Source organism: Trichosurus vulpecula, chromosome 8 (genome assembly GCF_011100635.1).
Source record: "Trichosurus vulpecula isolate mTriVul1 chromosome 8, mTriVul1.pri, whole genome shotgun sequence".
In the NCBI taxonomy this organism is placed as follows: Eukaryota; Metazoa; Chordata; class Mammalia; order Diprotodontia; family Phalangeridae; genus Trichosurus; species Trichosurus vulpecula.
Window position 1 is genome coordinate 127,287,488 of NC_050580.1, and position 23,918 is coordinate 127,311,405.

The 23,918-nt window shown below is 38.5% G+C and overlaps 1 protein-coding gene across 1 annotated transcript in view; it reads right to left on the reverse strand.

The window, feature by feature from the left end:
* AGBL1 (ATP/GTP binding protein like 1) overlaps window positions 1-23,918 on the reverse strand; it is an 864,618-nt gene that overhangs the window by 781,194 nt on the left and 59,506 nt on the right. The window contains exon 6 of the mRNA XM_036736570.1: window positions 21,580-21,617. Within this exon, the coding sequence (XP_036592465.1) occupies window positions 21,580-21,617 (38 nt within the window). The remainder of the gene's footprint in view (window positions 1-21,579; window positions 21,618-23,918) is intronic.

Genomic DNA, 23,918 nt, shown 5'->3' on the forward strand with positions numbered 1-23,918 from the left:
AAGATCTTTCTTGTTGCTTTTTGACATGGTGACTACACTGAGAGGTCCTTTATTCATCTCTCAAAAGGGAACTTATGAGCCATCCTTCCAGGTAGCTTGCAATTTGCTTCTTTTGTTTGCTTTTGTTTATATTGAAAATGTCACCTGGTATAACTTAGTTACTCATTCATCAATTTTCAAGCAATACATATTTAGCATACAAATTTCTAAAGCAAAATTTGTAGATAGCCTAAAAACTGTGTGGTTCTAAATGCTCTAAATCACTAATGCAAATTAAAACAACTCTCAGGTACTACCTCACATCTATCAGATTGGCTAATATAACAGAAAGAGAAAATGATAAATGTTGGAGAAGATGTGGGGAAATTGGGACATTAATGCATTGTTGGTGGAATTGTGAATTAATCCAACCATTCTGAAGAGCAATTTGGAACTATAACTAAAGGGAAATCAAACTGTGCTTACCCTTTAATCCAGCAATACCACTACTAGGTCTATATCCTAAAGGGATCACAAAAAAGGGAAATGAACCCACATGTACAAAAATATTTATAGCAGCTCTTTTTGTAGTGGCAAATAATTTGAAAGTGTGAGGATACCCATCAATTGGGGAATGGCTGAACAAGTTGGGGTGTATGAATGTGATGTAATACTATTGTGCTATAAGAAATGGTGAATATAAGAATTATTTTGCCCAATTGTATGCCCATAAATTTGACAACCTTCGGGATATGGATGAATATCTACAAAAATATAAATTGCCCAGGTTAACAGATGAGGAAGTAAAATACCTTAATAACCCCATCTCAGAAAAAGAAATTGAGCAAGCCATCAATGAACTCTCTAGGAAAAAATCTCCAGGGCCAGATGGTTTTACATGTGAATTCTATCAAAGATTCAAAGAACAATTAATTCCTATATTTTATAGACTATTTGGGAAAATAGGTGGAGTCCTACCAAATTCTTTTTATGACACAAATATGGTACTAATACCTAAACCAGGAAGAGTCAAAACAGAGAAAGGAAATTATAGACCAATTTCCCTAATGAATATTGATGCAAAAATTTTTAATAAAATACTAGCAAAAAGATTGCATCAACTTATCATGAGAATAATATACTATGACCAGGTAGGATTTATTCCAGGAATGCAAGGCTGGTTCAATATTAGGAAAACTATCAGCATAATTGATCATATCAACAACAAAACTAGCAGAAACCATGTGATCATCTCAATAGATGTAGAAAAAGCCTTTGACCAAATATGATACCCATTCCTATTAAAAACACCAGATAGCATAGGAAGAAATGGAGCCTTCCTTAAAATTATAAATAGCACCTAACTAAAACCATCAACAAGCATTATTTGTAATGGGGATAAGCTAGATGCATTCCCAATAAGATCAGGGATGAAACAAGGATGTCCATTATCACCCCTATTATTCAATTTGGTATTAGAAATGTTAGCTGTAGCAATAGGAGAAGAAAAAGAAATTGAAGGAATTAGAATAGGCAAAGAAGAAACTAAATTATCACTTTTTGCAGATGATATGATGATTTACTTAGAGAATCCTAGAGAATCAAGTAAAAAACTACTTGAAATAATAAACAACTTTAGCAAAGTTGCGGGATATAAAATAAACCCACATAAATCCTCGGCATTTGTATATATTACTAACAAAGCCTAATGGTAAGAGATAGAAAGAGAAATTCCATTTAAAGTTACTGTAGACACTATAAAATATTTGGGAGTCTATCTGCCAAGACAAACCCAGGGCCTTTATGAACATAATTATGAAACACTTTTCACACAAATAAAGTCAGATCTAAATAAATGGAAAAATATCAGTTGCTCATGGTTAGGCCAAGCTAATATAATAAAAATGACAATTTTACCTAAATTAATTTTTTTTATTCAGCTCCATACCAATCAAACTACCAAAAAAATTATTTTACAGAGCTGGATAAAATAATAACAAAATTCATCTGGAAGAACAAGAGGTCTAGAATATGTAGGGAATTAATGAAAAGAAATGGAAGGGAAGGTGGCCCAGCCATACCAGATATTAAACTGTATGATAAAGCAGCAGTCATCAAAACTACCTGGTACTGATTAAAGACAGAGTCGTGGATCAGTGGAGTAGGTTAGGTACACAAGACGCAGTAGTCAACAACTATAGCAATCTACTCTTTGATAAACCCCAAGAATCCAGCTTCTGGGCTAAGAATTCACTATTTCACAAAAACTGCTGGGAAAATTGGAAAATGGTAGGGCAGAAACTGGTCATAGACCAATATCTTACACCATATACCAAAATAAAGTCAAAATGCATTCATGATTTAGGAATAAAGGCTGATACTATAACCAATTTGGGAGAGCAAGGAATAGTTTACCTGTCAGATTTATGGAAAAGCAAAGAATTCGTGACACAACAAGAGACAGAGAGCACTGCAAAATGCAAAAAGGATAATTTTTATTATGTTAAATTGGAAAGTTTTTGCATAAAAAAAGCCGATGCGACAAAGATTAGGAGGGAAGCAGAAAATTGGGAGGAAATCTTTACAACTAATGTCTCTGATAAAGGCCTCATTTCTAAAATATACAGGGAACTGAGCCAAATTTTTAGGAATACAAGTCATTTCCCAATTGAGCAATGGTCAAAGGATATGAACAGGCAGTTCATACCCGTTGACCCAGTAATACCACTTCTAGGGTTGTATCCCAAAGAGATCACACAAGTGGAAAAAGGACCCATATGTACAAAAATATTTATAGCAGCTCTTTTTGTAGTAGTAAAGAATTGGAAATCAAGGGGATGCCCATCAATTGGGGAATTTTATTATTTGCTATAAGAAATGGGGAAGACACGGACATGGACATGGACAACTCTACCTTGCTTATACAATCTGAATGCATGAATAAAAAAGCACTCGTTAAGCTCTTACTATGTACAAAACATCATGCTTTTTGTTCTGCTTTCTGGAAACAAAATGAATGCTTCTAATCCTTAGCTCACATAACATACCTTCCCACATTTGAAAGCAACCTTCATGATTTCCCTTCCTCTGAATCATATCTTCTCCAGGCTAAACACCTCTAGTTCCTTCAATAACCCTTTTATAACATGACTTCAAGTCTTATCATCTCAAGCACAATCTCCTAGGTCTAGTTTGTCCTTGTCCTCCCGGAAATATGGTGCCCAGCACTGAACCAACCAGGGCAGCATATACAACACTACTATCACCTCCCTTATTTCAGATACTCTGATTCAATTAACATAACCTATATATACATGGATGGCAGCAGAAGACTTTGGAACTGTCCTATTGTAGCATGAGCTTCTACTAAAAGCCCCAGATCTTTTCCACATGAACGGCTCTGTAGTCCTATCTTCCCACTTTCTCCTTGGATATAACACTTGAGAGTGCCTTGAAGTTTTGGGCTGCTACGTGAAACCATATTTCCTGGTCCATTTCTCTGTTCCTATTGTCAACACACAAGGGAAAAGAAACTTGCAGAAGTCAAGATGCACAGAAGGAAAGGAGGAAAACAGAAACTTCCCTCCACCTGTCTCTTTATGTCAGTTAATGTGTCTAAGTAATACACCTGTCCTACAGATCTGCCTACTTTTGGCCATCATACAAATAGTAAATATGGACAGTAGATAAACAAATCTGTACAATGTTGCTAGTATGCCATAATAAATTAGTTTGTTCTGCTTTATATTTGCATAATTTAAATGATGAAGGATACAATATTTTATGCCACTTTTCCCTTTCTGTGGCTAGCCATCATCCGGCAAGGGACAAAAAAGGAGAAACAAGAGGGGGTATATGTGAGGTGACCATGATTTTCCCTTCAGACCAAACAATCCCTGACGCAAAGAGCCCTGAGAATAGCAGCATCTCCCAGGTCATCAACTCTGTTTCCAGCCTAGTCCCCAAGCTATCATCAAACAGAAGAGAGCCCTTGGGGGACTGGACATTTCTACCACCACCAAAACGAGCTGGTGACCAACTACCACTAAAGGGCAGTAAGCCTAAAGACTCTGCTGTGTCCTCCCTATCCTCTAAAGCCTTCATCAAAGAGAACTATTTGTGAAGGTGAAACCTACTGACTTCCTGAGCAGCTACCCCTGCCTCCTCCACAGCCACAGCTACCAAAGACCCAGAAAATAAATTTTATGCCACTAAATCCTTCACACTGCCAAATGATTCAACAGCAAATATGGTTGTGTCAATAAAAATAGTATTAAAGACATATTATCATCTGCTTTGCTGATGTACTCTATCTAAGGACCCTTGTGGCTTTTCATCTTACTTGAAACTGAAACCTCCTAAATGTATTGTTTTCCCCATTAGAATGTGAAGTCTTTGAGAACAGGGACTGTCTTTCAATATTATTTGTTCCCAGCATTTAGTATAGTGCTTTACACAGAGCAAGCAACTAATAAATGCTTTTTGATCTATGCATTTACCATAGAATCATATGGTTTTAGGCTTCTTGCTCCAGGGGACACAACCTTAGCTTGAATTAAACATTACATTCCAGATATGTAAAGTGACCTGTAAAAATGCAAAAAGGATGAGATTTGGCTTGTTGATTAAGGGAACCTAAAACAGTCCATTTTGTTGGAACAAAGAATACCTGCAAGGGGAATAATGTGAATTAATTTCATAAAGGTAGGTAAGAACCATATTGGGGAAATTTTCCTAAATGCCTGACACCTACTGTGAATAGCTCTCCTTGCCTATGAGCCAGACCATTAGGGGCCTATCACAATGATCCAGAGAGATGGCTAAGATGTGGATTAGAGAAAAATAATTAATTTGCCATGAGAAATTGATCAAGTCCTGGACTTGGAGTCATGAAGACTCACATTCATATTCCACCTCTGACCCTTACTAGTCCCAAGTCACTTAACCTCTGTAAACTTTAATTTCATCATATGTAAAATTGGGAAAATAATAACTCCTCCCTTACAGGGTTGATGTCAGGCAATCAATAAACACTTAATAAGTACCTAATATGTGCCAGGCAATGGGCTAAATAGTGGGGATACAAAGAAAGGCAAAAGACAGTCCCTGCTCTCAAGGAGATCACAGTCCAGCTGGGGAAGATAACACACAGACAGCTATATATGAACAAGATTATAGGGGATATATAGGATGAATTTGAAATAATCAACAAAGGATTAAATAAGTGCTTTGTGGAGATGCTATAAAAATAGGTGCCATGATTATTATTTAAGTTTGTCTAAAGATAGACAACTTCTTGCCTTAATTTTGAACATCTAAAGAGAGTAATTTAATGCCTCATTTGTGGATACACTTTCCAGTATCTAGTAATTTTAACAATCAGGAAATTTGTTTTCTGTATTTGCAGTCTATGTCCAGCTCAAAATTGCAGCCAGGTCATTCAGCCTTTCCCACAAAGAAGCATAGCTTCAAGAGAAAGGAAGAAGGCAAGAAAGGGAGCAGGAAAGTATAAGGGGTTCCTTTCTTTCTCATGCCTAAGAAGAGAACAAATACTCCGCTGATGGGCTCCACTAAGTTCTTGCCATTGCACAAAGTATACATAAAAATAGTTCTTATGGGCAAAGATCTCACACTCTCATAAAGTACCCACTTAGACTGGATTCTTTAATATATGAGGAGCTAGGAGACTCTCCATCTCTGCAGCTACTCTACTACCTCTCTCTACTACCTTTCAGATCAATGATGTGTTAGAATTTAATTTCTGACAATCATAAATAATACATCTTCAGTTGTCATATGATCAGGAATCTGTAACAGCATTGTAGATACAGTTTTCAGACATGAACAGGCTGAATTCAGTGAAAGAGAGAAACACATTGAAAGTTCCAACACTTGGCTTACAGATATCTAGAATAGTTTAGTATATAAAACTAGGTTGTGAAGGAAAGACCTTAAACCTAATTTGTGAACACAGGGAACATATTATTGGCCAGTTTCTGCAGAGTTGTTATTTATTACTTCTACAAGTTGTTACTTGATGGGAAGTCCCCTCAAACATCACACTATGAATGACCTGAGTCCCTTAAGAAAAATCCCTCTTGGCTCACCACAAAACTAGGGCTGCTCATATTCCATGTTGCCTTAATATTGTGTTCTAAGAAGATTGGTGACATAGCAGATGGAGTGTTGGGGCTGTAGTCAGAAAGGCTTCATCTTCCTGAGTTTATATCTGGCCTTAGACACTTAATAGCTGTGTGACTCTGGGCAAGTCACTTAACTTCCTTTGCCTCAGTTTCCTCATCTGCAAAATGACCTAGAGAAGTGAATGGTATACCATTCCACTATCTGTGCCAAAAAACTCCAAATGGGGTCACAGAGAATCACATACAACTGAAAAATGAGTTAACAGCAACAAGAAAGCCAGTAGTTTCAAACTCAAATAGGAATGAGGGCCACTAAAGCATACATAAGGATTGCTACGGACTACATACTGAGTTAGCTTTCAAACGTAGTATAATCTATGTTTTATTGTATTTATTTTGTTCACTATTTCCCAAGTATATTTTAATCCAGTTAACATTTGAAAGTGTTATGGACTGCCTGTGGCCAGTGGGCTGTGTTTCATACCTCTGCTCTAAGCCATCTTACTTGGGGTCATTCCCAACCAAGTACCTACTCTGAGGGTGCTGGAAACACTAGTTTCATTCTGTAGAGAATTCTCCCCCTATTGCCAAGAAGAAATATGGATTAAGATCAAGGGACATCATAGAACCACATTGTCATCACAGAATCATAAGAGTTGGAACAGACCTCAGTGGTCCCCTAAAATAACCACATGGACAGAAAGGTGGCACAGTTGATAGAATGCCAGGTATGGAGTCAGGAAGACTCATGTTCCTGAGTTCAAATCTGGCCTCAGACATCAGCTTTATGACCCTGAGCAAGCCACTTAACCTGCTTTGCCTCAGTTTCCTCATCTGTAAAATGACCTAGAGAAGGAAATGGCAAATCACTGGAGTATATGCCAAGAAAACCGCAAATGGAGTCACAAAAATCTGGGCATGACTGAAAAACAATTCATCAACAACAACAACAACCAACAAGATAACTATGTCAGACTGCCCCCACCCCACATGCTCGCACCCAACTCTAAAGTCCTTTCCATGACTTCTTCGGCAAGCAATTAGGAATCACATTTCTAACATGGCCACTTCCAATCGTTCCACTTAAGTTTTCAGTTAGAGAATCCCTGGAGAGGGAGGCTGGTTTCTGATTCCTTCTGAGAGGTTCTAAAATAGCCTGGATCAAATTAGTTTTCCTGAAATCCCTGTTGAATGATTCAGACCAGAAGCCCTCAGGACTCCTAGAGCCGCTTTTAAAAGATGCCAGAACTGATCTACTTTGACCAAAGTTGTCCGGACAAAGAACCAAGATAGAAACATTTATTTTTACATACATATAGATATGCACAAATGTATATGTGTGTGTATATATATACATACATATGTATGTATGTATGTATATTTGCTTAGTCATTTCAGTCATATCCAACTCTTTGTGACCCCATTTAGGATTTTCTTGGTAAAGATACTGGAGTAAAGATACTGGTTTGCCTTTTCCTTCTCCTGGTCATTTTATGGATGAGGAAACTGAGTCAAAGAGGGTTAAGTGACTTTCCCAGGGTCACACAGCTGGTAAGTATCTGAGGCCAGATCTGAAGTTAGGTCTTCCTGACTCCAGGTTGGGCTCTATTCACTGTGCCACCTAGCTGCCCCCTATATGTATATGTATGTGTGTGCATGTGTGTATCTGTGCGGGATGGGGGGAGGTCCCTAAATCTTTGATTATATTGGTATAACATAATACAGAATAACTTCCAGTGAGGAACATCACTCTGTACCAATACAAATCATTGACTATTCTACAATTTAGAGTCTTAGAGAGTTGACTGAGAAACTGAGATGTTAGATGTCTTATACAAGATCACATAGTCAGGATACGTTATCGGCAGGACCTGAGGAATCCAGGTCTTCAGGACTCTCAGGTTAGCTCTCTATCCATACTACGCCATGCTATCTCTTAGATGACATACTCATCAGATTTTCAGGTGACACCAAACTTTGAAAGACAACAAATGCATTGTATGACAGTCATGGTCCAAAAGAAAAAATCTCAACAATTTATAACACTGGACTGAATACAATTAGATAATTGTAAAGTCTTACACACACATTCAAACAATCAAATTCATAAGTACAAAAGGACAAGTACGGCTGGCTAGCAGCAGTTCATGTGAAAAAAGTCTTGAGGTTTCAATGGAAGGCAAACTCAAAAAACTATTGTAATCTTAGGCTTCATGAAGAGTGGTGATCAATTCACAAATGGAGTACTGGGTTCCAATTGGAAGCCACATTTTAGAAAGGGCATTGATTGGCTGGGAAATGTTGAAAGTATAAAAAAAAAGATGGTAAAGGAGCTTAGTATCACTCAACCCATTGAAAATAATTAGAATACGAGTTCCCTGAAGACAGGGATGGTGTTTTTGCCTTTCCTTGAAATCCTAGCATTTAGCCCAGTGCCTGGTACATAATAAGTGCTTAATAAATGGCTGTTAATGTTTGTTAAAAACAAAATTAGAATTGAGTATGTTTAGCCAGAAAAATAGAAAATTGAGAGAGGATATGATTGCTGTGCTCAAGTAAATGAAGGGCTGTCTTCTGGAAGAGTGATCAGATTTATTCTGCTTGTCCACAGAGGACTAAACTAGGAACAATGGGTAGAAATTGCAAATTTAGGTCTGATGTAAGAAAAACTTGCAAACAGTTAGAATTATATGAAAATATAATAGGTTGCCTTGGGAGGTAATGTGTTCCCCCTCACTGGAAGTCTTTCAGCAAAAGCTGGATAACCATTTGTTGGCATTTTGTAGAGTGGATATTTGTTCAAATGTGAATTGAACTAGATTGCATCTGAGGTTCCTTCCAGCTCTGAGATTCTATAATTCTGTTATTCAGAATCACAGAATCTGAGCGCAGAGAAGGCACATTAAGCACAACCAAACCTCCAAAGAGAAGGCCTACTAGGCCTGGGACTTAAGAGTCGCCATGTTATGGATATGTTCTGATTAGTATCTAATTGGCATTATTTCAGGAAAATCTCCAATTTAAATGTCAAATAAGTTATTGTATAATTAAACGAACACATGATGAAAAAGTCATTGCTTGTCCTCTAGAACCAAGATTAGATCTGCCCATCTCAGATCTCTCTGATGCTTATTATTCATATATAGCCAGTCAATTTATAATGCCAGAAAAATACAGTATCTAACATCCAAAAGGTTCAGGGCTCAGCTGCACCGCTATCTTAACCCCTTACTTCCTGGAATTCCAGATCAACTGAATATGGCCCTACATTCAGGGATAGAACCTGGTAAAGAGAGAGAAGTTTATGTGCTACTCTAGGTAAGGAATATTAGAGCCTAAATGTTTTGTCAATGCCAATTGCTGAATACCCCCGAAAATTCCATGCATTGAAGAAGACAGTCACGCTTCTTGGAACACTATGAATTGCCCTTTCTCAGAGGGGGATGGAGCTTATTACTAAGTGGTATCATTTACTCATGTGCTCCTGAGCATCCTTGAATAGAATTTCACACTGTCATCAAAAGTACATTCTAGTCTGTCTTGGAAGCAGAATAATGAGACAAGTGGAAAAGTCTTAGGATCAATGTGAGCTCTTGCAAGGTATAAGAGGACAAGGCACTATTTCATCCTGTATCATAATGGTACAAGATGATAATGTGATCAGACACGAGGGCCTGGTTTTGCATTAGACAGCATTACATCATTATACAAGCCAGCGAAGAGGTTTGTGTCAGGGAGGAGTACTGCCACATATAACCCAAATAGTGCTAGATTTAGTTATTTACTGATCTAGATTTCTTTTTATGAATATTCTCTGTCATTCCCGTGTCTCTAAGTAAGAGTAGATATTCCAGATTCAATTCCAGTCAATCACCCATATGGTCCTAAAAGGCTCAAACTCCTTGCCTACAACTTAAGGAAGCACCAGTTTTCTGTGTGTCTTCCTGAGTCAAACTAATCTAATTTTTATTATCATTATACTAGCTCAACTCCTGATCTCTGGATTGGAAGTCAGGTGTTATAAACCTTGGTAGAGCAATGAACAGAAGATTCTTGTTAATTTCTTAGATGTTTCCCCCTTCTTTTCCACTGTTTTCATTGTCGGTGGTAATCTTTCTTCCTAAGGAAACAGGAATGTTTAAAATGGCATATATCCAGGGTCATGATGGCATAGGGAATAGAGAGTCAGCCATGGATCCAGGAATACCTGGTTCAAGACGGACCTCTGATACTTAAAAACTGTGTGACCCTGAGAAAGTCACTTAATTTCTCATTGCTCTAGACCAGAGGCATTAAACTGGTCTTGCAGGAAATAAACTAAAATGTAATTGGGAAATATTTAACAAAACACATAGACAATGTTAATTTGTAAGTGGCCGCAGGGTTTCTTATGTGGTTTAGTGGCCCCATTTCTATTTGAGTTTGACACCACTGATCTAGACAACTCTCTAAGACTATTAACTGCAAAGAATTTGACTACTTGCACTGATGACCCGAGAGTTTCCTATGTCCATGGAATCATAGGTCCAGTTCCAATAATAATAACAATAATAATAATATTTACATGGCACCTACAATGTGCCAGGTACTATTCCAAGTGCTTTACAAATATATTCCATTTGTCTCTGACAACAACCCTTGGAAGTATGTGCTTTTATTATCTTCATTTTACAGCTGAGGAAACTGAGGTCAAGGTTAAGTGACTTGTCCAAGATTACAAAGCTATTACATATCTGAGGTAGAATTCGAGCACAGGTCTTCCTGACTCTAAACCCAGCACTCTATCCACTGAGCCACCTATCTTCCTTGATCCCAATGGCTGGAGAAATACCATCCCCAAAACTCTATAAATAGGATGGAGTGGGAAAATATGAAAAGATTCTTCTTTTCTTTCATTTTTCATCTGTGTTATCCTCTCATAAATAAACAGCAGGTTAGGAGAAGTTTGCTAAAGCCATTCCAGTTTCCCCATTACAATCATTGAACCATAGAATGTTAAAGCTTGACAGGACCTTAGTGATCATCTGGTCTGCTTCATCATTTTACAGTCTCAGAAACTGTGTCACAGAGAGGTAAGATAAGTAGTTTTCACAGGGCAAATACCAGCAGTGGAACTACAGTCTAGATCTCCTAATTCCCAAATGAGGACAAAAATGTCCCAGGGACCACTAACAGAAAAAGAGTTGGCTGACTAGAGAAGCAACCTTGTGTAGTAGACTAAATTTTGGACTTGGGATTCAGGAAACTGTTGAGTGAGTTTAGTTAAGTCACTGCAATTCTCTGGGTCTCAGTTTTCAAATCTGTAAAATGAAGGAGTTGACTGGATATTTGAAGTCTCTTTCAAATCAGTTAAATGGTATAGATAGGTATGGGAGGACAGTACAAATGCCCCCCCCCCAAAAAAGTTCCTTTTTGACATCTTAGAAAACTCAAATCCCTTTAAGGATCAGCTCAAGCACCAACTCTTTGGAGGCCTTTCCTGATCCTCCCAGTTAATTTTGCTGGCCCAAATTACTTTGTATTTATTCTTCATAGATCTGGCCTTTACTTTTCCATGAATATATCCACATATCTATTTATCCAAACACATATTTACCACCACCCCCCACTCTACAATGAAAGCTCTTTGAAGATAAATGGCATTTCATTTTTTTTTCCTTCACATACCCAGAGTTTTGCAGAGTGCTTGGTACATAGCAGGGGTTTAATAAATGCTTGTTGATTTGGTAGATAGATGCTTAAATAGTGAGTTTACCCTTACTTGGGTGAAAATAGGAAGTGGGAGCCAGAGTTGGGAAAAGGTTATTGGCAGGGAACCGTTAGTATTAAATCAGAGGCAGTTCTCAAGAAGCTGCTTTAGAGGTTCACAGCCCCCATGACTCCTGTTCCGTCACTGTAATGACATTAATGGTGCAACAAGTTGCATCTGCTTTCATAACCCTCAGCTCTTCAAGCTCCCTCCTCCCCATTCCCCTAAATAACGGCTGAGCAAATGCCTCGGAGACCATCTTCAACTCATTTCCTCCAAGCCATGCAAGCTGCTAACGCTGGGAAGTACAGATAGTGTGGAATAGCAAATATGACCAAAATTAGATTAAAATAACCTCCTGATAAACAAATTACTCACAGAAAATAAATATTGGATGGGTGGCAACCAAGATAGTTAAAAGAACAGCACCACCACATGGCATAAGAAAGAATCACCCTCTGCTTGTGTTCTTCCATCCCTCCCGAATGAAGGGATCCCCAATCTTATTTTAACTCAGTAGGTTGACTGGCAGCTGCCTGGGGGGTCGAGGACAGGGGGAAGAGTCCTTTCAGCTTCTCCCCTTTCCATATTTAAAATACATAAAATACATATTTATTTGTCAGGGATAACTGAACTACATGCCCAGAAAAGGAAATTTACTTTGACCATACATTGGGCTAGAGTGTAAGATAATATAGCAGAATTCTGAATAAGCTTTCCCATCTCTTTTGCCCTCCCTCTATCACCAATTGATTCTTCTACCTGCAGGAAACCAAAATTTATCGCTCCAATTTGGCACCTTGCATAGCTATGCTGATGTTTCTCAGCTTGTATATCTATATTCTCTCCATGGAGCATTGTCCACACATTCAGATGCATGGACAAAATCTACCCTGTAACTTTCCTTCATTTCTTCCTGTGTTGAGTGACACATCCTCATCCATTTGCCATCTACCATTGTACCTCATGTAAGAGTGCTTCATATACCTGGAATATATTATTGAATTGTCTTTCAGCCTCCTCTTCTTTGACATAAATATTATCCCAATTTCCTTAAACCAAAGATTCTTAATCTGAGAAATGTAACCTTGATTTTTTTGTTTGTTTGTTTAGTATGGTTTGTTTTAGGCTTTTGTTAATAACTGAATTTCAATATAATTGGTTTGCTTTGTAATCCTATGTATTTTATTATAATTCTTTTGAAACATTATTCTGAAAAGGGGTCCATAGGCTTCAGCAGACTGTCAAAGGGGTATATGACGCACACAAAAAGTTAAGAATTCCTGCTTTAAGTCCTTGAGAATCAACAGTTCTTATAAAAATCAACACTGATCAATGTGGGTTGTGATGGGGATTCACACCAAGTCCCTTCCCATGTGACAAATGCAAATATCACTAAAATGTATTTGTTGCTGATTTTTAGCTTTTCCTAAGAGAAACACTATATTTCTCTAGCCAAACAGATATAGCAACTAAAAAAAAATTACCTCAGACTATCACAATGAAATTGGTTATTGTCCAAAAATAAGAATAATTCCCATTACATTTCCTATCATTACCTCTGTGTACTGTGAGTTTGTGATGAACCCAGGAATCACTCCCTGATAGATCATGCCCTCAGAGAGGATAGACCATCACTCTATACACTGATAGAGCATCAAACATCCAGTGGGCTCAGCAGATGTCAAGAGCCACAAAGAAAATAGGAAGGTAGTGAATTTTCAGTCCTGCTCCCCTTGCCAGATAGTGACTTCTTTAATTTTACTAACACCAGTTGTTAGCATCTCATATATCTACAATTCACTTTTCCTACAAGTGCAATGATTGTAAGTATTGGTCGTTCATGGGGCAAAGAGGCACATTCCCTATCTGGCTAGAGACTTAACTATGCAAAGTCATGGATACTGCCAGTCATCCAGATATAGGAGATAGATACAGATTGCTAGTTGGAGAAAGAATCAGAGCAGCAAAAATATACTATTTGACCCAAAGTGGAAGGATAATACCATATCCTACCCCAAATGATCTAAGTCTCTAGTGAGATGCCACCTCTCTCACTTATTCACCACCATTCTCTTCCCAAGTATTAGTATTCTCTGCCAAGTCAGTTTCCTTTATAGAATAATTTGTGTACATGTACTATGCCCCCTCCCAACTCGCCGATAGCAGACTATTTCATTTTTTTTCTTCATAACCCTAGAACTTAATATAATGCCCTGCACAAAGTAATTTCCTAATAAATGTATACCGATTACTGATTGATTGATTGAGGACAGACTGTTTCATTTTTGGCTTTGTATCTGTAAGACCTAGCACAGAGCGTTGCACATAGTAGATGCCAAATAAATGCTTATTAATTGACTTAAAGTTGACTTTAGTCATCTTGCAATATGACAAACTGCCCAAGCCAGGGGTGGAGAACCTGCAGCCTTGAGGCCACATGTGGTCTTCTAGGTCCTTGGGTGAAACCTTTTGATTAAGTCCAAGTTTTACAGAACAAATCTTTTTGTTAAGGGGATTTGTTCTGTGAAGTTTGGATTCAGTCAAAGGGCCACACTTGAGGACCTAGCCTGCCACATGTGGCCCACCCCTGGTTCAAGAAATAGACTGTACATCTTGGAAATTATGTTTTATCTTCATTCCAGACCACACTGCACTATATCTACTTTGTACCTCAACAGCAAGATTTATTCCTGCCCTCCCCCCCCATCTCTTCTCTGTGCTAGCTCAGAGCTCAAATACTCTCAAGTTCCCATCAGAAATGAGTAAGGACCTTCCCATTGTTGCAGAGTAGTAGTGCTTCCCTCTGAGACATTTAGGCAAACAATCCAATTGGAAAAACAGTGAAACATCTGTGGTCTGTCTGCCAAACTTCCAATTGATACTCCTGTACTTTCCCTCTTTTCTTCTCTTCCTTCTTCCTTGCCCCACCTCCTGCAAATTCTGCTTTCCTAAATGGTAATTCTGCATTTAAGTTGAAGGCAGCCCTGAAGCAGCCCTATCATTCTCTTATTAAGATTTAGTACCTGAACCAGAAGGTGTTTCCTTGTTGCAATAACGTGACCTTTAAATCTGGGCGGCAAGGTTAATACCAAAGCATTATTTGAGAATTCATCACTCGAGCCAGTACAAGTCAGACATGATCCCATTGCTATGTGCTCATTGAAAACCTGCTTCTAGGGCTATGATTTTTCACAAATTCATTTATTTCTAATGCTCCTGAAAAGACAGCAAGGCACGGATAGGAAGAAGAAAAGAGGGGAAAAAAGGAGCCAGAAGAACTGGGAGCAAGGGAAAGTAGAAATATAGAAGGAGAGGGAGACAGAGACAAAAGACAATATGCCTTTGTGATTTATTATAGAAAAGATTGTCTGCAGTAGGAGAAGCACTATTTCTTAATCAAAGCTTTATTAAATTCTGGTAATAAAAAGCTAAGTGATTTTGGATGGGATAAAGCATAATAGGCCAACGCTTTCATTTCAGAAATATTCAGTCTATCATTTGTTCTGCTGAGGTGTGTGTGTGTGTGTGTGTGTGTGTGTGTGTATGTGTGCGTTCTGGTGGGAGGGGGTGCCATGGAAAGATAAGAGAGGAGGGGATAAGAAAGGTATTTGTAGAAAATGCACGGGATTTGGGTTAGGCCTATGTAACTACTAAGAAACTTCTCTATTGGATCAGAGATTCATTTTTTAACTTCAAGGATCTATAACTGCTGAGACAAGAAGAGAAGTGCGACTTCCAAGGGTATTTTCCCTCCTAGTGGCAGAGAGGAGGAGACAAAGGAAATGTTTTGATCCTGTTGACTTCTATGCTATCTGGCCTACATTTGGTTACCATGGAGTAACTAGCTGGATGCAAGGTTGGTCTTAGATAAATTCCTGAACTATTTTGCATCTGGTCTATTCATTTCATGGTGACCACATATGTTTGCTTTTTTTTTTTAACTTCCCTTTCCTCTTGGAAACCATCTTCTCCTTCCTCACCCTCCCTCAATCAAGGTACTCTTATTGGGCTACTCATCACTGGAGTGTTCATTCTAGTCTGCCCTTCCATATCAGTGCCACATTCTGTCTGTCACCTGGGCAACAACTGTCTGTCTTATCCAAACTTTCCTTTCTCTAAAGCTTTTTGGTAAAATTCATTTGTCCTGTCTCTCAGGGTCTCTATCCATTTCAAGGTGGTAATCGGTTACACCAGATAAACTCATCTACAATAATGGAAAAAGACTATGACATTTGAATGGTAAATTTCCAGAACATTCTAGAACCATAGATTTAGAGTTGGAAGGAACCTTAAAATTCATCTAATACGACCCTTTCATTTTAAAGATGAACAGACTGAGACTAGAAAAGGTTAATTTGACTAAGATCACAAAAATAGTTAAACGAAAAAACTGGGGTTCAGACTCAGGGCCTTGAACTCCTAGCCCAGTGCTCCAATTCCTCTATTTCTATTTCACTCAAAGGAATTTGACTCCAATGGTGGGGATGCTAGATCAGGTAGGTTCAGTGGAAGACATCTTTGGAAATATGTGTCTATCATACCTCAAACTACAAAATACATTGTCTCTCATCCTTTCTTGGATAACTTGGTAGGACATTACCTTACAATCATAGAGTCATCAAATCACGAAGCTGAAAGGAAGTTTAGAGAACACCTAGTCTAACCACAAATTACAAGTCTGTGTGTGTGTGTGTGTGTGTGTGTGTGTGTGTGTGTGTGTGTGTGAATCTTACTAGTGGAGGGTCAAGATCGTCAGCTTGCAAGTTAAAGGCAATACACGATCAATTTGATTATTCTGATTTTACCTTTATTGATTAGCATATGGTATCAATTAGGCTAAAATAATGGGGTTCTGCCTTTAGGCTTTAACTACTATGGGATGGTATTTGGCCTCTTTGTAAGCAAAGGATAATGCAACATGAATAATAAAAAACTTTAATTTCCCTCTTAGATGCACAGAAGTTTTTAAACATGAGTGTGTTGCGATATTATATTATTTGGGGATTTCATGTCTTGTTAATCAACAGTGACCACAAAGAAGATATGGCTGCACGTAACATTACTGTCGTGTTAGTATTGCCATCAGGAAAGGGACAAACAGACTTTCAGTGTGATTGACCTTTGTTACAGCAAGTGCTATGATAAATTGATTGCACCCTTACTCCAAAGGGGCAAAACAGCAAGATACATGAAGAGAAGAGCAGCACTGTACTACACCAGAGTGCATCCTAGGACATGTAGATGAAAAATATTTCTGTCATGATATCTAGTGCTTTAAAGCCCATCCTTTCAATTCAAAGGCCGACCAATGTGGACCATGCTTCTGTGTAGCTCCTCTCTCTTATTTCCTTGTTCCACTGTACTCTATAGTTATGATCCTCCTTGGTTCAGGGGCTGATGTTGGCAGAAGGATGTATGAAGACCTCTATTTCAAATGTAAGCACTTTGAGGGCAGGGACTCTCTTTTTCTTCTCTTCTCTACTCTTCTCTTGTCTTGTCTTCTCTTTCTTCCTCCCTCCCTCCTTCCCTCCTTCCCTCCATTCTTTCTTTCTTTCTTTCTTTCTTTCTTTCTTTCTTTCTTTCTTTCTTTCTTTCTTTCTTCCTTTCTTCCTTTCTTCCTTTGTTGCTTCCTTTCTTCCTTCTGTTCTTTCTTTCTTTCGTTCTTCTTTCTTCCTTTCTTTCTTTCTTTCTTTCTTTCTTTCTTTCTTTCTTTCTTTCTTTCTTTCTTTCTTTCTTTCTTTCTTTCTTTCTTTCTTTCTTTCTTTCTTTCTCTTTTTTCTTTTAGTCCAAACACATAGCACAATGCTTTGCATGTAGTAAGCATTTAAGAGATATTCACTGACTTGAATGAAACTAAATTGAATAGTCAAAACTCTATGGGGTGATTGATCAGGAGAGGCACCACACAATTTTATGAATTCCCCAGTCAACTTGAAGAGATCACAAAGCATGGGCCTTTGTTTGGAGGCATCTGATGGCGTGGGGCAAGGCCACAGCTGACTTCCTGAGAAGACACAGGAAAGTCCAAGATGATTTCCTGCCTAAAACTCAGAAGAATAGACTCTAGCCAGTGGAACTGTTCCTCTATGGTATATAAAAGCAAGCTCACTTTACAATTCCATACTTGCCTTTCCATTTGTACCTTCTTCCAGAGTGTGGCAAGAAGATAAGAAAGGGGATACTTCCCTCTACCTTCTGAAAAGTTAATTGTGATTTACGGCAAAAAAATATGCTAAACTATAGGTGCTTGACCAGGTGGCTTTAGAGAGCTGTCCTTGGTACTCAAAATCATGGCCTCCTTTCTACTTTCTGTTTCATGATTCCTTTTCTGAATATGTCAGGGACCAGACATATGATGGTAGGCTCCCCTAGCACCAGAGATGACAATAGCTGGTGTAATGCTAGGGATCCTGAAGAAGTACATAGCAGAAGCAGGCATGTGCTTTGGGCTCACAGCCAGCCCAAGAGGGCAGTACATGGAAAATGTTAGTGAACCCCAAAATCCTGTATAGAGGGAAGATTTTGAATTCTAAAGGGGAACGTGATCATAGCATATGGTCTTCTAAAAAGAAAAGGATATTCTCTAGATATTGCCTTGAGGCAAGTTCAAGAATTATCAAGCATGGAAACTTCAAGGACCAGACCTTCTAAAACAATAAGGGCATTTATTGATGCAGTATCATCCTTGAAGAGAGAAGAGAAACATGCACATTTCTCCTAATCAGTGTCCTCTATAGAGAGCAAAGGCAGTGAATAAGTTGGTCTCTGTAGGTCCAATTGGAAGAAACTTGCTCGTTCAGCAATCCTTAAGGAATGCTTTCATTTTGAGGGGAGTATTCCAAACCACAGGTTATTACTATGAGTCTCAAAAGAACTGTGTAGAACTCTGTGGAAAAGAGGGATTCACTGTAATGTCATAGAACTATCATAGTAATAACCCCAAGTTCAGTTGTTTTCTGGGGAAGCTGATTGGTGATTTCAGGCTATACGTGATTTTGTTTTGTTTTGTTTTGTTTTCCTTTTCTTTTAATCTGTTTATGGAATCGTGTGAGTCTTTTGCATTTTCTGAATTTGTCATAGGATAAAATATTAGATATCCATTACTCATTTTGTGTTTCCTAGCTTTAATGTTTGTATTAGAACTGGGGACCCTTTAAACTCACTTTTGAGGAAAAAGATATGACATATAATTGAACATATTCAGTTTTCCTGAAGTAGAGGTGAGGGTAACAAGCCAATGAAAGCAACTGGTTGTAGCTGGTTTAGGCCCTAAGGACCAGACCATGATCTATATATGGGCTATAGGTTACATACTGTTTCTATGAAACATCAACTTCTCTAAAAACACAGGATCTTCATGTCTTGAGATATATAGTACTATAGTACATGTAGGAAGTAAGAGGAAGCACACTCTGTGTGTATGTAAGGCCAATCAGTAAGTGAAAGATCTTTCCAGCCTATTGAATAGGCCTCAGGTGGGGCCAACGAAGGGAGGCCTAATTAGGAGCATGCCCACGCCCTTTCACTAACTAGGTGTGAGGCCCAAGGCCCACACCCTTTCACTAGTTTAGCTGATGTGGGAGTAAAGCCCTTAGGGCCCTAAGGGGAGTTGCTAAGACTGGAGCCAATGGTATGTGCACTGAGTTTTAGTCAATCAGATGCCTGCTAGGACTGTATAAAAAGAGAGAGAGCCCAGAACTGGGAGCACTGGAACTGAGAGTGGCAGGATTCAGAAGGAGACATCAAGAAGACATTGAGGCAGCAGATATTGAGGGAGAGTCAGCATCAAGAAAGACTGCAGAGCAGAATGCAGAACAAGAGAGAGTTTTGGAGATCAAGGAACTTGGAGTCAGCAGAGCTGTAGGAGAGAGTGCTGAGCAGGAAGTTAGGATTCCTGAGTGATTGTTTACAGGAAGGCCCTAGTGGGGGGGGGGGGGAGGAGGTTACAGTATGGCTTGGCTCCTTGCTATAATACTTTGTTATAATTTCCTTATTGTTACTTTGAGGTGGGCTTACTGGTTTTGGAATATAATTGCTACTATATGGAATTGGAATTATAGGTCCTGGGACTGGACTCTCATGTCTAAATAAATGTCATACTTCCTTTGCCTTCTATCTAGAGAATTTCTTATACTTCACAATTCAAACCATTCAGGCGTGTTCATAGTCATCTCCAAGGTCACAAATCTTGCCTTACTGCTAGGCTTTCTTTTCTTACAAGGTTCCTATTCTACCATTCTCAGCATCTTATCCACCATTCCTAGAATTTCTATATGTTAATAACTTCCGCACCACCACCTAACTGTATCAAGCACCTGGTTTTGTAATTGACACAAAGAAGCCAGGCAAGCAACTCATGATAACAGAGACACAAAACCTGAGTCAGATTCAGTCTTATGAATGCCTGGTTCTCTCTCCAGAACCCAGTGTAATGTCTTTTTGTCTATCTCCTATCTCAGGGTGTTCATAACTCCCGGTTTCCTCACTTCCCCAACTCATTCTTGCTGCCTCCACTAGGGTATGATATTGTATCTATATCCTGGCACTACAGAAAGCTTCAAAAAGCAAAATGCGTTCAAACCTCAATACCTTTGTTTATTCAGGACAAAAGGTGAAATAGATGATTTAGTCTCATCATGGTCATGTTATAGAAGTTGGCTGTTTCTGTTTTAAAATTATATATTTATTTATAAGACTTAGTAAAACTTAGTTATTACCCATAGGATTTAGGCAACCTCCACAAGAACAAATATCATAATCTAAGCAGCCAGTTGCCAAATATCCAAATTCAAATAGATGAAATGAAAAGGATGGAACAAAAAGAAAGTTAGAGAAAAGCAGTCATGGGAAGAGGCAAATAGAGAATCAGCCTTGGAGTCAGAAAGATCTGTATTCACATACTACCTGTGACATAGTCTGACATACCATATGACCTCTCAGTGGCCCAAGTAGCTCTTTATGATTATACATTGGAGTTGAATTGCTGGAATCCAATGATGGGAAGAGGTCTTTCACTCAGCATTCCCTGTGCTGATAAAAATCACAGGCCTGGGCTCCATCCCCCCCCCAAAATTCAGATAATGGTATACCCCAAATGCATAGTATTTGGTATTATGTAGTGATGATTAACTTTGACCCAGTCTAGTTAGGCCAGATTAAGATTACCCCCATTTCCAAGAGTATTTCCTTTTATTGAATTACATAATTAAAGGCAGAGTTGGCATTGTATTCAGAACAATTGTCTCCACTGTCCAAATAATAGGTAATATCCTCTTCTGTTTGGTATATATGACACTGATGTCACCAACATTCCTCCCATCCATTAATTCCCACATACACATTCTATATCTCTAGGATATTTCCATTCCCCTTGACACTTGGAGCCCATTCCAGTACTGCTATCATTTTCAGTGGGCTTTTTGGGCATAGTGAATAAGGAGTAGGAAAGAATTCTGGAATCCATGACAAACACATGGATTACAAGGCCAACCACGCAGGCATGTATATACAAGGATGCTGCTGCTTGAAACAATTTTAATTGTCTTGATGAACCTTTGCCCACAGCATAAAAGTGATATTCTCCAAAGGACTCCTTAGAGCTCTGCCTCATTGTTTTATGGGCAGGAAGCTAGAGAGAGATAGCAAGAAAGCCCAGTTCATTCACCTTTGTGAGGAAAATAAATAATTTTTAAAAGAGGCACTTACTAGATTTCAGCAATACTGCAAGAACCTCCGTGGCAGCCCTGGGGGAAGGGGGAAAAAAGGAAGGGGGGAGTCAGTTTTCAGCAGTATTTTTCATTAGCCTGTAGATTCCATAACCATCTTGTTCATTGCTGTCACCTAACATTCCCATTACTAACCTGGTCGCACACATCCTATTGATCTCTCTACTGGACCATTAAAAAGGCATAAATGCAGAAATAGCACTAGGGCAAAGCGTCCATCTTTTTAATATGTCCCAGGAGTACCTTCTGCTCCAGAACATATACCTTCACCTCCTCCTCCCCCCACCCTCTATCCACCACCTCACTGGATGTCTCTTTTCCCTAGCTCCTCCCTGCCAGAGCTGATGCCAGTCTCTGAATCTGTGCCTGAAAGACACAGAAACCCCAAATGAGTCTTAGGGGAAGGAAGGAGAAAGAGAATGGAGAAATATATGGAGATAGGAGCTCAAGCATGTAGCAACAAGGTACAAAATTCTTAAAATATTTACCATGCAATGGACCAAATTGAAAATATTCATGCATTAAGTTTAAAAAAATTGATACTTGAGAGTGGAAAGCTGTTATTTTGTGATTTTTTTTCCAAATTCATCACGGTCTTCCATGGAAAGATTACCAACTTTACAGCAAAGATAGGTATATGAGGATGAATATCTTCTTGGCACAGGCCTATGGAGACATTCCTCTGCCAACTGAGATTTATTGTGTTAAGCCCAAGCAAAGCCAGTCCAGTTGGATGAAAATTTTAATGGCATTGAAAATATTAGTGCAAAAAGTTGGGAGGGTTGTATTTCTATTTTGTTTCACTTTAAATATCAAGATGTTTTGCACTTCCATGTAAAGCTAAAAACCTAGGCCTTAAAACAGTGGACATTTTCACTGCCCCTTTGAATCACCTGTCCAAGGTTCTAAAATGAGTTATCAGACAAACTGGTAACCAAAACTCAGGGATGATGATTCCTATATTCCCCCTTCTCCTCTGTTTTGTTGCTGATTCTCTAACCAGCTAACCCTGTCCTAACCTCTGCTATGTGGATGACAACACTGTACTATTCAAGATGAATTATCTAAGCTATAGCCATAGAACTGCCTGTAATAAAACATTGGACATGGTTGTTCCCAGGATTCAGGGGACTTCTGCGATATCCCAATGCGCCTACTCAGGGGCCTGAAGCTACTTAGGTCCTCAGTGGCAAAATGTACGGCTGGCTAAAGTATTTTGGCTTTGTTGTTAAGCAAAACAAAACTAGAAAGCAGAAATAAAGACCACCAAGTAGAAAGTACAATAATTTGGTTGGCTCCTCTATTCATCTCTTCTCCCTTTATTTTATACAAAATAAACACTATTATTTCCTCACTGCTTCTTTTCCTGATCCATGTGGTCCACCAATAATAACACCTAGAGAGAGATGAACAAAGTAACTGCCCTGTGATGCATCTTGAAAACAGAGCACAAGTCAGAGGAACTAGAATGTAAAGTATAAAGAACATCCATGAGACTTGAAATTTAAAAAAAAAAAAACAACTGGGTTTGAATCCCAACTCTAACATTTTCAATTAATGTAATCAGAGGCAAGACACTTAAACTTTGGTTTAAATTGAAAGTTAGTTTTCAATTTGTAAAATCTGGTAAGTAATAAATACCTATACTATTTATCTCCTAGGATTATTTTGAGATAACATACATAAAAGTACCTGATAAACCTTAAAGTATTACAAATCCTCTCAGATGTAAAATGGGGATGATAATATCACCTACATCTCAGGGTTGTTGTGGAGATCAAATGAGGTAGTATCTGTAAGGTATTTAGCACAGAACTGGGCACATAGTGAATGCTACAGAAATGCTTATTCCCCTCCCTTTGTCCACTATTCTCACCAATATTTTGAAAATTAGACCAGTCTATTCTTTCTACTAACTCTTAATATTACAAACCAGTCCAGAAGCTGCTCTTCCTCTCCTCCTTCCCTAGTCCTATATACTTTCCCTCACACACCCACTCACATAATACAAGAAAATAAGCAGTTATTCCATTATCTAATAGATTGGCCTCTTTTCCTGAAACTGTGTTACCCCAGTATGGTGTATGGACAAATGGAGAAAGGACAGTACATCTCAAAGGTCAAGTCTCATCATCTTGTCTCTGGTCTTCCCTCACTGCTAGATCTTGGAATCATCAGATTCTGACCTTACTAACACTTAAAAAAGAAAATGTACATAATTTTACTCATATGACACAAATAAAATGATGTCAGTAAAAAAAAAGTACTCACATTGATCACAACCAAAGTTATCTGCCATACTTGGCATAAATGTAGTAA